The sequence below is a fragment of the Pimephales promelas genome, chromosome 13 (assembly GCF_988280905.1).
Source record: "Pimephales promelas chromosome 13, fPimPro1.hap1.1, whole genome shotgun sequence".
NCBI classification, from domain to species: domain Eukaryota; kingdom Metazoa; phylum Chordata; class Actinopteri; order Cypriniformes; family Leuciscidae; genus Pimephales; species Pimephales promelas.
Genome location: NC_142781.1, coordinates 34,172,549 through 34,189,241, shown reverse-complemented (window position 1 = coordinate 34,189,241; position 16,693 = coordinate 34,172,549). Strand labels below are relative to the sequence as shown.

Sequence of the window (16,693 nt, the reverse complement as noted above, 5' to 3'; positions counted from 1 at the left end):
CGGCGGCCAGAAACGAGTCTGAGTCCAGTTCGTCAGTTCGACAGGCCGCCAGACTGATCTTCTGTGCTGCTGGACTGCAGGTAAGGTCCCCGTGTCACATGGCAATCTGACGCCACACTGAATAACTTAAACGGGTGGTATACTATAATGCCCTTTTCACAAGATGTAAAATAAATCTCTGATGTCCCTTAGAGTGTGTATGTGAAGTTTTAGCTCAAAATACCCCACAGATATTTTTATATAGCATGTTAAAATTGTCACTTTTTGACGGTGAGCATAAACGCCTCGTTTTCTGTCTGGCCCTTTAAATGCAAATGAGCTGCTGCTCCCGGCACAGAGGGCGGAGCTACAAGAGCTTGTGTGTAGCTTGGGTGTGTCTGTTAGAAGCTCTGATTACTTCACACAGACATGCACTGAAAACTTCAAAAACTTTTAGCCTTTTATATGTCCGACAAAGATGGAGAGACTCAAGAAGTGACAACACGTTAGTTGATGAATATATGAAGCTGATGTGTAGTTATCTTCTAGTCATTGATTAGCATATTCTGTCTTGATCATCTATAAATCGTGTCCCGGGGGCGGGGTTATGTAAATTTAAGGGTTAGTGATTGTAGAAGCTCATTAGCCGTTTGTTGTCCTTAAAAAGCAATTTCTGTAAAAGCAAATATCTCCCTTTGCTTTGAACTGAGCGTTTGCAGATGTTGTTTACGCTCAAACAGCAACATTACACACTAACTTAAGTTAGAAAAGTGAAATCCTAATCAACCACCTTTTTAATTGTGTGCAATTGTGCATAATAAGGGTTGCACACTTTTATTTATTTATTTATTTGACAGGGACAATGCAAACAAACATAGTGTCAAGATCAAGCATGTCACTGAAGTGTTGCATATAAAGTTTATAGCTATAGCTAATTTTCAACTCCTGTCCCTGGAAGGGCTTTTATACAGAATAAAATTTACATGATTAGCTACTTCAATAAAAAAAAAAAAAATAATAATAATAAAAAAAAAATAATACTAATAATAAAAATACTAATAAGCATACATGCATATCATATGCAACTCTAATAATTAAATGTAGTTAAAAATGAGTACAGTTTTGGTTTATTTTTAACCAATTTTTCAGCCTGGAAATGAACATCTTAAAGTCTGACACAGTCTTGACTTCAAAAGGTAAAGAGTTCCAGAGTTTAGACTCACTCACTCACACACACACACACACACACACACTGAATGAAATCTGAAAGACTTCAGATTTTTAAGTCGACATTTATGTGTTGAAAGTCGACGTCGACCAGTCGCTGATGACGTCAGTAATGAACAAATAACCCTGAACCTCGAGCCGAGTCACATGACATCACCGCAGTTCATTTCTCACTTGTTCTAAATCAGATACAGATAAAGTAGCACAGTAAAGATTACATTTATATGAATGAATCTATTAGTGTGAGAGAGAGCGATTGCGTGTGAATTAATTCTACCTGGCAACTACCTTCTATCTACTAATAGTAAAGCTGTGGGGTTTAGTTATTAAGAAATATATGTTAGAACTTTTCACTTTCTAAGCTATTTTATTGATAAATTGCAGAACAGTGTTGATGACAATACATTTCTGCACTATTGAATGATCTGTGTTTGCACGCGCTACTATCTGTGTGTGTGTTAACTTACAATGCAGCAGCTAGTTAAGAGCAGTGATTGTACATAAGCTGTTTAAAGGGATACTTCACTTTTTTTTGGAAATAGGCTCATTGGAGTTAAACAGTCGAGTTTTACCATTTTCGAATCAATTCAGACGATTTTTTGATATTTCGAAGAATATCAGTAACCAGACAGTTTCTGCTCTCATTGACTTCCATTGTATATTTTTTTCCTACTATAGACCAACGCCACTTTTGCGTCATCGAAGGGTAACGCCCCCTTTTGGGGGAAAACACCTCTATACTGTCTATGGGAAAACATACGGATTTCCATGAGAACAGAACTCGCACTAGATCTGCAAAGTTTCTTGATAGCAAAAATGGCACAAACTTAAAGAAGCTAACGTTACTGAATACGGGGTTACAGAGGTGTCCCTTTGAAATGGTCGAAAACTGGATTAATGACCCCACACAGCGGCCAAATATGGACTATTCAGACATCTAACGATACCACTATCTCGTGGAATCACCAAGTAAGTAGCCTTTTTTATTTATTTATTTATCATTTACACACTCACAGTAGCCTATGACAAACTACTAGACGATGAGGCCATGTCACTTGGATCATATTTAACTTGATTTACGCTATTGACAGTTTTGTTGTCGACTAGCTATTAGAAAGACTAGCTGTTAGCAGCTAACGTTACCTTATTAGACTATGTCAATAGCTTAAATCAAGTTAAATATGATCCATTCATCGTCTAGTTTGTCATACTGTGTGTTAATGAAAAAAAGGCTACGTGCTTACTTGGCGATTCCACGAGATAGTGGTATCGTTAGATGTCTGAATAGTCCATATTTGGCCGCTGTGTGGGGTCATTAATCCAGTTTTCGACCATTTCAAAGGGACACCTCTGTAACCCCGTATTCAGTAACGTTAGCTTCTTTAAGTTTGTGCCATTTTTGCTATCAAGAAAATTTGCAGATCTAGTGCGAGTTCTGTTCTCATGGGAATCCGTTTGTTTTCCCATAGACAGTATAGAGGTGTTTTCCCCCAAAAGGGGGCGTTACCCTTCGATGACGCAAAAGTGGCGTTGGTCTATGGAAGTCAATGAGAGCAGAAACTGTCTGGTTACTGATATTCTTCGAAATATCAGAAAAATCGGCTGAATGGATTCGAAAACGGGAAAACTCGACTGTTTAACTCAAATGAGCCTATTTCCAAAAAAAAAGTGGAGTATCCCTTTAAAGCGTGCATTTTTGACCATCCTGATGGTGTAATCAAACATATATCGTGGAGCGCTCTCGGAGTTTAATATTTTTTGTGCATCATCCAGGCGTCATACCTGACGTGGGGCGTTCTTCAGGAGCGAGTGATGACGCGTTCATATGGCGCCACAGAGGCCGAAGGCAGCGGCGAGCGCTTCAAAGATTCCCAGTTTCTGGTGTTCATGAACCGAATCCTGGCCTTGACGGTGTCTGGCCTGTGGTGTGTCCTGTTCAAACAGCCCCGCCACGGCGTGCCCATGTACAAGTACTCCTTCGCTTCGCTGTCCAACATCCTCAGCAGCTGGTGCCAGTACGAGGCGCTCAAATACATCAGCTTTCCCACACAGGTACAGCACTGCATTCTGGGGAAATGAGTCCAAAATTTCCACGCGTTCAAAAAATAAAAACGACCTCACGTTATGTCAGTAATGCTTTAAAAGAAACTTTTGCTGATATTGATAATTTACTCATCCAAGATGTCCGTGTTTTAAGGTTTTTGATGAAAACATTCCAGGATTTTTCTCCATATAATGGACTTCAATGGGGACCAAACGGTTCAAGGTCCAAATGAGAGTTTCAGTGCAGCTTCAAAGGGCTTTAAACAACACCAGACGATGAATAAGGGTCTTATCAAGCAAAACGATCGCTCATTTCAAAAATAAATAACAAAGTTTAAGTTTTATAAGCAAAAATGCTCGCCTTGCTCTGTTCTGTGATGCGCGTTCGTGACTCTCCTGTTCGAACTCGTTCATCAAAACAAATGAATCTTTTTTAGAATCATTTGGTTGATTCAACAAACAAAATGAACGAAATGAGTCGAAAAAAGATTCGTTCATTTTGATTTTGAGTCACGAACGCGCATCGCAGAACAGAGCAAAGCGAGCATTTGTGCTTATAAAACTTAAACCTTTTTATTTATTTTTTAAATGAGCCGTCGTTTGGCTAGATAAGACCCTTATTCATCGTCTGGTGTCGTTTAAAGCCCTTTGAAGCTGCACTGAAACTCTCATTTGGACCTTGAACCGTTTGGTCCCCATTGAAGTCCATTATATGGAGAAAATCCTGGAATGTTTTCATCAAAAACCTTAATTTCTTTTCGACTGAAGAAAGAAAGACGTGGACATCGTGAGTAAATTATCAGCAGAAGTCCTTTCCTAACGTGTGGACGGACACTTTGACGTGTGATTGACTGCCAAATGAGCTCCTGTCCGTCATCCGTCATGTTGTTTTCATCACAGGTGTTGGCCAAGGCCTCTAAGGTGATCCCCGTGATGCTGATGGGCAAGATCGTCTCGCACAAGAGCTACGAGTACTGGGAATACTTCACGGCGGCGCTGATCTCGGTGGGCGTTAGCATGTTCCTGCTCTCCAGCTCCACCGGCAAACACCTGTCCACCGTCACCACCTTCTCCGGCGTCATCATCCTCGCGGGATACATCGTGTTCGACAGCTTCACCTCCAACTGGCAGGACAACCTCTTCAAGCACAAGATGTCGTCGGTGCAGATGATGTTCGGCGTGAATCTGTTCTCCTGCCTCTTCACGGTGGGCTCTCTGCTGGAACAGGGCGCCTTCTTCGACTCGCTCGCGTTCATGTCGCGTCACTCCGAGTTCGCTTTCCACGCCGTCTTGCTCTCCGTGTGCTCCGCGTGTGGCCAGCTTTTTATCTTCTACACCATTGCGCAATTCGGCGCCGCCATCTTCACCATCATCATGACTCTGCGGCAGGCTTTCGCCATCCTCCTGTCTTGCTTTCTTTACGGGCACGCCGTCACCATAGTCGGCGGCTTCGGCATGGCCGTCGTCTTCCTCGCGCTCTTCCTCCGCGTTTACGCTCGCAGTCGCATGAAGAAGAGCAGCAAACGGGCGACGCCGACGCCCGTTCAGAAGGTCTAGTCGTGTACAGATGCCACATTTTCGTGGTTTAACTCGTCTTTATTGTTCGCTGCAAAACTGTGGGTTTGGATTTCGTACGGTCAAAAGGTACAGAAAGGGATTACGCTGCATCTCAAAGGGAGTTTTGGCTCGGCACGCGCGTTTGTGAACGTGAACGCGGACTGTTCAGTGCTGAGCCTTTGATATCTTTGTAATTTGGTACTGAAATACGTTAAGTTTTTCTATTTAAAGTTTGCTTTAAGAAGTTGTTGGAGAGGGGGGTACGAGATGTTGTTACGGTAAAGATGTGTCTGTGCCACTTGTCTACTTCCCCTGTCTATTCTCGTTATATCTGGGTCATATTTCACTACAAAAACCAATAGGAAATAATAAAATGTAATAAACACACAAGCATTGGCTTTTTTTAAGAAACGTTAGCTTTTTTTACTTTCACATTTTCTGTCCAAATCCTTTTGAATTATTATTATTTTTGTTAGTAATATTATTATAGTGCTGGCAACTCGATTAATCGCATTTTAAGTTATTATCTATATAAAATATATGCGAGTGTGTGTGTGTAAGTGTATATATATATATATATATATATATGTATATAATCACACTAGCACTGTGCAAAAATTAATTGCGATTAATCGCATCCAAAATAAAAGTTTGTGTTTACATAATATATGTGTATGTGCTGTTTATAATTATTTTTTTATATATAAATACACACACATGCATGTACATATTTAAGAATTATATTTAAGCACTTAAATACTGTATATATATATATATATATATATATATGTATAAATACATATTCATATATTCATATATATATATACAAGTATTTATATATAATATAGATTAACACATTTTCTTAAATATGTACATGCATGTGTGTGTATTTATATATATATATACAAAATAATTATACACAGCACATACACATATATTATGTAAACACAAACTTTTATTTTGGATGCGATTAATCACGATTAATCGTTTCCCTGCACTAATATATATATATATATATATATATATATATATATATATATAATCACACTAGCGCTGTGCAAAAATGAATTGCGATTAATCGCATCCAGAATAAAAGTTTGTTTTTACATAATATATGTGTGTGTGCTGTTTATAATTATTGTTTATATATAAATACATATGCATGCATGTATATATTTAAGAATTATTTGCACGTAAATACTGTATAAATATGTACATGCATGTGTGTGTATTTATATATACAAAATAATTATACACAGCACACACACATATTATGTAAACACAAACTTTTATTTTGGATGCAATTAATCTTTGCACAGCCCTAATACAGATATACATATTATTATATCGACAAAAACTTCGATTAATCGATTTGACAGCCACAAATGTTTTTTATTTTTTTGTTTTTTAGTATTTTAATATTATTTATACAATATTTTTCACTCTATACTATTGACTTAATACTATGATGCAATTTTAATATTTTGTATGAAATACGACCGAAGAATCACGAAACTGAGCATCCTCAATGACAACGTCCGTTTACATGCACATTTATAATGCGATTATAATGGGATTTTGGCAATATTGTGATTAAACATGTACACTCAATACTTTGATCAAACTAACGAGATTAAGCTCATAATCGCATGGCGTACTTCGATTTTAAGCGCAGTAAACACATTATTACCTCTCTAACAGAAGTGTGCATGTCGTGTTTTAAATACAACTTTACAGTAAACTTTAAGTCCGTTACGGTATATTCATCATGGCTGCAGAATAATAAACAATATTTCCATAGAAATGTTTTAAATATGACATAAGTGGATTAAACAGTGGCCAGTAACACACTACTGTATGCGCGTTCATCATTTGTGCAATGCTTTGGGTTAGGTGAGGAATGGCGGTACAAATAAACACACCTCTTGACGTATAACCAGAATAATAATAAAATCGAATGTAAAGAGGTTCGCTCGTGTTTTGTAAACCTCTCACTGCGATCAAGTCCTTATTCTGATTATTGTAAAAAAAAACAACCAAAAAACGCATTTTTAATGCTGGAACTGCACGATTCATAGTTAAAAGATCACGATCAAAAACACTCACGTGATCTTATTCCTAAATGACGATTTGACTTGTCTCCTAAGTCATTGAATCATTCACTCAAACCGATTAAAAAAAAATTAAAATGAATTAATTTGTATTTTAAATATGCAGGCATTAGCAGTAAATTACATGTTGTCTGTTCAGAATCATTTTTTTAACCAAAAATAGGTCTAAAAAATAGGTTTATCCAAAATCACGCAGCTTTAATTGGTGCCAATAACTAATTTGGCATTTAATATGTTGATATTCCTGCTGTGGTGTTGGTTATGGGTGAATCTGTGCATCCGTTTGACCAGTCTGAGGAATAGGCATGTGTGTAGGAACATTTAAAAGCATTCATGGTGTTTGTTAGATGATAAAACAACAGCAGCGGCGGGCGGCAGTGTTTACGGAGTACACTGTTCGAATAGTGAAATATGGCTCCTCTGGGTTTTTGAAATGAACAGTCCTTGTGTAAGTGAATCTCGTGAAGAAATCCCCGCCTCGTAGTTGTATATAGTATATATTCACACATACACTACCGGTCAAAAGTTTTAGATCAGTAAGATTTTTTATGTTTTTAAATGAAGTCTCTTCTGCTCACCAAGGCTGCTTTATTTGGTGAAAAAAATGACAAACAGTAATATTGTGAAATATGACTGTTTTCTATTTTAATATATTTTATAATGTAATTTGAAAGCTGAATTTTCAACATCATCACTGTTTTCAGTGTCACATGATCCTTCAGAAATCATTCTAATATGCTGATTTTATGCACAAAAAACATCAATTATTATTTTCAATGTTGAAAACAGTCGTGTACCATTTTTTCCCCCCAAAATTCTACGATGAATAGAAAGTTCAAAAGAACAGCATTTATTTCAAATAGAATCTTTTCTAACATTATAAATGTCTTTACTGTAACTTTTGATCAATTGAACTCATCCTTGATGAATAAAAGTATTTTCTAATTTCTTTCCCCCAAAATAAAAAAATAAATTCTTACTGACCCCAAACTTTTGAATGGTAGTGATTTAATGTGACAAAAGCTTTCCATTTCAGATCAATTCTGTTCTTTTGAACTTTCTATTATCATATTATAATAATTAATAATAATATAATTATAATAATATAATAAATTACACTTCACTATATATTCACATAAAAAAATGCTGTTTTTTTTTTATCAAATAATTCCAGCCTTTGTGAGCAGAAGAGACTTCTTTTAAAAACCAAAAAAAATCTTACCGATCTAAAACTTTTGACCGGTAGTGTGTATATATATATATATATATATATATATATATATTTACACACACACACACAACTCACTGAAATTATTACAATGCAAAAAATACTATCATGATGCACACAATTTAATAACGCATTATTTATATTTTGTACACCGCAAAAAAGCATAATAGTCTTAAAAATAGTCTTTATTGTGTTTGTTTGTCTTCTGATTTTGCGGTTAATTATGAGCTGAATCGTACTTGACCGAGATTCACTCTGAAAGGGGACTTGTTTTGTTGTTGAAGGAAGCGAGAGTGTGAAGACGGACGGTGTCAGGTGTGTTTTTCATGCACACACCTTTGACATTATAGAGGTGAAACTCAATTCAACTTAAAGGTGAAACTAATATATTATAGACTCATTACATGCAAAGTGAGATATTTCAAGCCTTTATTTGTCATAATTGTGATGATTATGGCTCACAGATATGAAAACCTTTGCACAATATTCTATCGAATGTGGTTTTCATAAGCCATAATCATCCCAATTATAACAAAAAAAGGCTTGAAATATCTCACTTTGCATGTAATGAGTCTATACAATATATTAGTTTCACCTTTAAGTTGAATTTCTGCAATAAATGAACTTTTGCCTAAATGCGAGTTTTCGAGAATCATAGGCGTTGTTCATATATGCACTGAAATTAGTCATTTATTTTCCCTCATGTCGCACCAAACCCGTATTTCTTTTCATAAAGTATATCATTAATGGGTATCTTTTACACCCGGTCGTTACATGCTTTCACTGTATGGAAATAAAGCACGGTGACATGAGGGTGAATAACGCTGATTTATTTTGTTGTGGAACAGGATTGTGTGCTGGTTCTTCTGGTCAGATGAGGATGAACATGTCATGTCATGTGATGTAAGAGTCTGAAAGGGAAGTTCCACACGTTATATTTCTATTAATTATCCACCATTAAAATATGCGCAGCAGTGATAAGACGCTGAAGAAATGCCACCTATCCAGTTTTACAGTGTGATCCGGTTCACGCGTGTTTATTTTCAGGGTTTGGTCATTTGAACAGATTTGCTTCACAATACTAATGACAACTGTTTTATTTATACTGTTGGAACAAATATAACCTTTTTTCCATTATACTGGAGGTTCTTCTTAGGGAAATATCATACTTGGGGGTTAAACATTTTTATTGTTTTTTTTTTTTTATTAGCATGTGCAATAATAATCTGCCGCCTTATTATGCTTTTAAACATTCCTGGATCAGATTGTATGTGGCGCTAAAAGCAACAGCACAAGTTGATTTGTCATGATTTGGTCACACTTTAAAAATGCTGGGTTGTTTTAACCCAACTTTGGGTCAAATATGGACAAACTCAGCCATTAGGTTACATTTTTTGATTACATTTTTAACCCAACTTTTGGGTTTGTCCATATTTGACCCAAAGTTGGGTTAAAACAACCCAGCATTTTTAACGTGCACACTCTGGGTTGTTTCAACCCAAATATGGACTAACCCAAATGCTGGGTTAAAAATGCAATTAGAAACTGTACAGTTGAAAGTGAAAGTTGAAGTTGGGATAAAATTTGAAATGACATTTTTTAACCCAACATTTTTGTTTGTCCATATTTGACCCATGTTTTGGGTTAAAACAACCCAGCATTGTTTAGAGTGCATGATTTGTCGTTCGTTCGCCAGACAGAATATTCTGAGTTTTTACCTCTTTGAGCTAAATATGCTTATGTTTACCAAAATATTGAGGCGAAGTCTCACTGCTATCCATCCAGCACGTCCATTTGCACATTACAGACTTATTTTTAAACACTAATCCTAAACAAAGCTGGGTTGTTTTAACCCAAATTTGGGTCAAATATGGACAAATGTTGGGTTAAAAATGTCATTTCAAATTTTATCCCAACAACTTCAACTTGCACTTTCAACTGTAATTTTTTTAATTGCATTTTTGACCCAACATTTGGGTTTGTCCATATTTGTCCATATTTGTGCACACAATTTTGGGTTAAATGTGGACAAACCAAGCCATTGGGTTACATTTTTAAATGACATTTTTAACCCAATTTTTGAGTTTGTCCACATTTGACCCAAAATTGGGTTAAAACAACCCAGCATTGTTTAGAGTGCAGGGTTAAAACTAAACTTACTTACACTAACTAACAATGGGCAATACAGTATTTATTCATCTTTCTTAATGTTTATTAATTCAAATACAACAGTTTATTGTTAATTCGTGTTAAAATAGGTCCATTAAATAATAACAGATACAACTTTTGATTTTAATAGTGTATTTGGTAATTGCTGAAACTAAGATGGTTTAAATTTGTCATTAATTAAAGTTAATGGAACTTAAACTGTTCCCGTTTTTTATCATAATTAAAGAATTAATTGTCATATTAGTATACTTGCATATGATTAGTAAGGCATTAGCAGGTGAACCTCATGAAAACAGGATTGGCAAATGGATTATTTATAAACCAAATGTAGTTTATTTTAGGGTCATCAAGTGTTTTTTGCATTATGACATTTCATGACATTTACCAAACACTCTAAAAAAATGCTGGGTTGTTTGTTTTAACCCAAATTTGGGTCAAATACAGACAACCCAGCCATTGGCTTACTTTTTTATTACATTTTTAACCCAACGTTTGGGTTTTTCCATATTTGATCCAAAATTGGGTTAAAACGAAGCAGCATTTGTCAGTGTAATGTGTATTTCCCCCTCTTCTATGGGAGCTTGTTTCTGCTACGGAATAAAAAAAATATATTTTTATCTTATAATTCTGGGCAATAAAATTAATTGCGAGATATAAAAATCACAATTACCTTTTATTACTTTTTTATTAATCTTCCATGATTCTCATACACATTTAAATTAAATCAACAAAAAATACATGTAATATTTATTATTTATCAAAAAATAATAATTTGAACTAAAACATCAGTTAGTCAGTGAATGTACTAAAATTAGCATTACAGTAAGTTTTTCATGACAATTAAGCAGATTTCTCCCATTAATGTCTTTTAGGGTCTTGTTTTTTGATTTTGTGGTGAAATATGACCTGAATGTGTTTTGTTTTCTGTAATCTGAATGTGAATTTCTTGTGAAGCTGAATGTTATTGAGGTCTTAATCTGTCAGTCTGATCACTCACATAAATGTGTGTCGTCTCCTGCCTTTTAAAGTGAAGGAATGTGAAGGTCTTATTAACTTTCTTTATATATACATTAGATTAAATTAATTTGATCACATGACCAAACTGTCTCAGATTTGTGTTATATCCTCGCTTTCCTCATTTTTGTTCTGCTCTGATGATGATGATGATGTGTCAGCACTTCCATGTTATTCTATGAAGAGTTTCTTGTGTTTGTCCAGTGTGTTAATGAAGTCTCTGATAATATTGCGCTATACAAACATCCATCCGTTACAGTCATGTTACCACAAATTCAATCTCTAGCTTGTGTTAAAAGCTAGAAAAGTCAAATACTATACAATTTTAGCCTTGCGGCAGCATTTTGAGCTATTTGGAAATGTGTGATGCGTATCTGAGGGGCATTGAGAGTTACAATAGTCTAACCGAGGCAGGGATAATCTTTTGTAAACACTGACAGGAACAGTTCAATATCACTACAAGTAGAAATATTCAAATCTAAGAGAAACTGTGATTCACTGGAAAAGTGTTCAAAAATGATTTCATCAAAGTGCTTTTAAAAAAAAATTAATATCAGATGAGTGAGTTCACTCGAAACCACAGCCAGCGTCGCATGTCTGGTCTCATACAAACAAACCAAAAGAAAAAGTGGTGTAGAATCAATTTTCACTCAGAAATTGCTAATAAATTTCACAAACGGCAAGTAACGCAATGAATTAAATGCAAAATCTGGAGGTAGATAGACTGAAATAGCATTTTTCTTGTCGAAGACACTTTAATTTTGGTAACGCTTTACTTAAAACCTTTATATTTAATGCATTAAATGTATTTTAATGCATTAAAGTGCCTCTGTTATGCTATTTAAAGGTTCCTAATTTAATTTAGGTGGTCTCCTAAAACAGGTTAAAAAAACACGTTTGTTTCGCCATAATATATAGGGTGATAATAATCGTAAATAATAAAGTAAAACAGTATATAACTGCTAAAATGTTGCTTTAAAGTGGTTTTAGCATGTTGATATGTGGTTGCTAGGGTGTTTAGGTGGTTTCCCACTGATATTCTGGGATTTAAGGACTTGATCAACTTTGATATCATTCTTTGTGCTCAAGATAACCCGCGAGACGGACGCAGATGTGTTTTGGTGACAGTAGATTTTTCTTTAATATAAATAGATACGTCAACTTTCTGCGTTGGCTGAAGGTGGAGACGCGTGGCTTAGAGAGGGGCTGATATTTACAGTGTGTGTGTGTGTGTGTGTGTTCTCAGACACTGTAAGTATCAGCCCCTCTTCACGCCACGCGTCTCCACCTTCAGCCAACGCAAAAAGTTGACAGTGACACACATGCACATACGACCTGACCTCGATTTCACACACGTCATGGAAAACACACAGTGTTGTGGACCCGTCGAGAGGAAGCGGTGTGTGTGTGTGTGTGTGTGTGTGTTGTACAGTGATTTGGAGGACGTGGGCAGATGTGTCTGTAATCGAGATAAAGCTTTCAGAGCGTCTGATGCTGTCCGTGTGTGTCTGCTGTTTCCTCACTACACACACCTCTTCTCATATTGTGACATTTGTTGTTTTCCTGTCCTTCATTACTCATGCAAATGAGCATCCATCACTCCATCTGTCCATCAATCCATCCATTACTCCATCACCCCCTCCGTACGTCCATCCATCACTCCATCGCTTCATCAATATATCACTCCGTCCATCCATCACTACATCTTTCCATCCATCCATCACTCCATCCTTCCGTCCATCCATCACTCCATCCATCCATCACTACATCTTTCCATCCATCCATCACTCCATCCTTCCATCCATCCATCCATCCGTCCATCCATCACTACATCTTTCCATCCATCCATCACTCCATCCTTCCGTCCATCCATCACTCCATCCATCCATCACTACATCTTTCCATCCATCCATCACTCCATCCTTCCGTCCATCCATCACTACATCTTTCCATCCATCCATCACTCCATCCTTCCGTCCATCCATCACTCCATCCTTCCGTCCATCCATCACTCCATCCTTCCGTCCATCCATCACTCCATCCATCCATCACTACATCTTTCCATCCATCCATCACTCCATCCTTCCGTCCATCCATCACTCCATCCATCCATCATTCCATCCATCACTCCATCTGTCCATCCATCACTCCATCTGTCCATCCATCACTCCATCTGTCCATCCATCACTCCATCTGTCCATCCATCACTCCATCTGTCCATCCATCACTCCATCCTTCCGTCCATCCATCACTCCATCCTTCCGTCCATCCATCACTCCATCCATCCATCATTCCATCCATCACTCCATCTGTCCATCCATCACTCCATCGCTTCATCAATATATCACTCCGTCCATCCATCACTACATCTTTCCATCCATCCATCACTCCATCCTTCCGTCCATCCATCACTCCATCCATCCATCACTACATCTTTCCATCCATCCATCACTCCATCCTTCCATCCATCCATCCATCCGTCCATCCATCACTACATCTTTCCATCCATCCATCACTCCATCCTTCCGTCCATCCATCACTCCATCCATCCATCACTACATCTTTCCATCCATCCATCACTCCATCCTTCCGTCCATCCATCACTCCATCCTTCCGTCCATCCATCACTCCATCCATCCATCACTACATCTTTCCATCCATCCATCACTCCATCCTTCCGTCCATCCATCACTCCATCCATCCATCATTCCATCCATCACTCCATCTGTCCATCCATCACTCCATCTGTCCATCCATCACTCCATCTGTCCATCCATCACTCCATCTGTCCATCCATCACTCCATCCTTCCGTCCATCCATCACTCCATCCTTCCGTCCATCCATCACTCCATCCATCCATCATTCCATCCATCACTCCATCTGTCCATCCATCACTCCATCTGTCCATCCATCACTCCATCCTTCCGTCCATCCATCACTCCATCCTTCCGTCCATCCATCACTCCATCCATCCATCATTCCATCCATCACTCCATCTGTCCATCCATCACTCCATCCATCCATCACACCATCCATCCATCCATCCATCACTCCATCGCTTCATCAATATATCACTCCGTCCATCCATCAATCCGTCCATCCATCACTCCATCCTTCCGTCCATCCATCACTCCATCTGTCCATCCATCACTCCATCTGTCCATCCATCACTCCATCCATCCATCACACCATCCATCCATCCATCAATCACTCCATCCTTCCGTCCATCCATCACTCCATCCATCCATCATTCCATCTATCAATCCATCACTCCATCTTTCCGTCCATCCATCAATCCATCCATCACACCATCCATCCCTCCATCCATCACTCTATCCATCATCACTCCATCAATCCATCCATCCATCCCTCCCTCCATCACTCCATCTTTCTGTCCATCCATCAATCCATCACTCCATCCATCACTCCATTCATTACTCCATCCATCCATCACTCCATCCATCCATCATTCCATCCATCCATCATTCCATCTCTCCATCCATCACTCCATTCATTACTCCATCCATCCATCACTCCATCCATCCATCATTCCATCTCTCCATCAATCCGTCACTCCATCCATCACTCCATCTATCACTCCATCCATCCATCCATCATCACTCCATTCATTACTCCATCCATCCATCCATCCATCCATCACTCCATCCATCCATCATTCCATCACTCCATCAATCCATCAATCAATCACTCCATTCATTACTCCATCCATCCATCACTCCATCTATCACTCCATCCATCCATCACTCCATCCATCAATCCATCACTCTATCCATCCATCATCACTCCATCCATCACTCCATTCATTACTCCATCCATCATTCCATCACTCCATCATTCCATCACTCCATCATTCCATCACTCCATCATTCCATCACTCCATCCATCACTCCATTCATTACTCCATCCATCCATCACTCCATCTATCACTCCATCCATCCATCACTCCATCCATCCATCCATCCATCATTCCATCACTCCATTTATTACTCCATCCATCCATCACTCCATCTATCACTCCATCACCAAAAAGATCTCCAAATGCATTTTGAAGGACAAATAAGATGGTAGCACCACAGGTTACCTTGTAAAATCCATGTTACATGAATGGTAAATAGTCAGTAGTGTGTTATAGTTCAAAGACTGCTCGACTCTTGTAAAAGCAGGCCGTTAGGGTTAGGTAAAGACTCTTGTAAAAGCAGGCCGTTCCTGCAGACTGACAAGCATGTTGTGCATGAAGACGTGCAGTTGCATCTGAGTTTCCAGGTTGATCAGTATCTCTGCGGTCACTCCACACACTCAGCCTCTCTGACTCTAAATATGACTCGAAGTGAACCGTCGTAGTAAGAGTAAGACACCCACGCGGACAGAAGCCTTTATCAGAGTCACCTGTGCTGAAATGAATACACCCCTCCTCAGAGAGGCCTTTTTACTGCAACTCATGTGACTTAGAAGAAATCGAGATGCGATGACTGAGTGTTTGGACTGCTCACTGCAGAACTGAAAAGGTTAAACGTTTCCTTAATGGCATGTGAGCAAAAAGAGACACAGATGGTCTTGAAGACACTCATATCTGACTGTTTTCATCATTAATAAAACAGGTCAGACCAATTCCAATAAATGCACTTTAAAACCACTGATAACCTTTTCTAGTGGTGGAAGTAAAAACCTTTACTGTCAGTATTTACCGTAAGGTCCACTTCTCTTTCTCACAAATTTAACCCACAAATCAAAATCAAAACTGGAATATATATTTTTAGTAACATTATTACTATTTGATTTGGATTGTCATTATATTCATGAAGTTATATATATATATATATATATATATATATATATATATATATATATGTATATATATATATATTCAAAGAGTTATGCTTTTTAAAATGTAAAGTACATGTTCAAAATACAACTAAGTATACTTCATAGTACTATTATTTAGTTTTTATGACTATATGCAGATTTTAATACAATTAGGACAAAATCATTTGTGTGTATTAGATTACTACAGTCGTGAAAATTTAGCAGATGTGTTTAATTCATGAAACTAAAATCATAATGAAAATAAATCATTTTTATGCCTTAAAACCCACTTCCTTTTCTATATGCAAGGTATTTCCTATTGTTTGACTTTGTGGTTGAATACTGAACACAAAAACAGATTTAACCCTGTAGCGCTGCTTTCTGGAGTCTAAGATGGTCAAACAGAGACACCTGGCGGATAAGAGCAGAACTGCTGTTCCCTTTACACAATCTAAAACTCTCATATTCATCATCGAAACTTGTAAAAAAAAAAAAAAAAAAAAAATATATATATATATATATATATATATATTTTTTTTT

The 16,693-nt window shown here is 37.4% G+C and overlaps 1 protein-coding gene across 1 annotated transcript in view; it reads left to right on the top strand.

The window, feature by feature from the left end:
* slc35b2 (solute carrier family 35 member B2) overlaps window positions 1-5,193 on the top strand; it is an 8,970-nt gene extending 3,777 nt beyond the window's left edge. Inside the window, exons 3-5 of the mRNA XM_039690300.2 lie at window positions 1-80; window positions 2,980-3,258; window positions 4,150-5,193. The exon at window positions 1-80 is cut by the window's left edge and continues 81 nt beyond it. Of these exons, the coding sequence (XP_039546234.2) occupies window positions 1-80; window positions 2,980-3,258; window positions 4,150-4,806 (1,016 nt within the window). The 3' untranslated portion in view covers window positions 4,807-5,193. The remainder of the gene's footprint in view (window positions 81-2,979; window positions 3,259-4,149) is intronic.
* The last annotated feature ends 11,500 nt before the right edge of the window (window positions 5,194-16,693 follow it).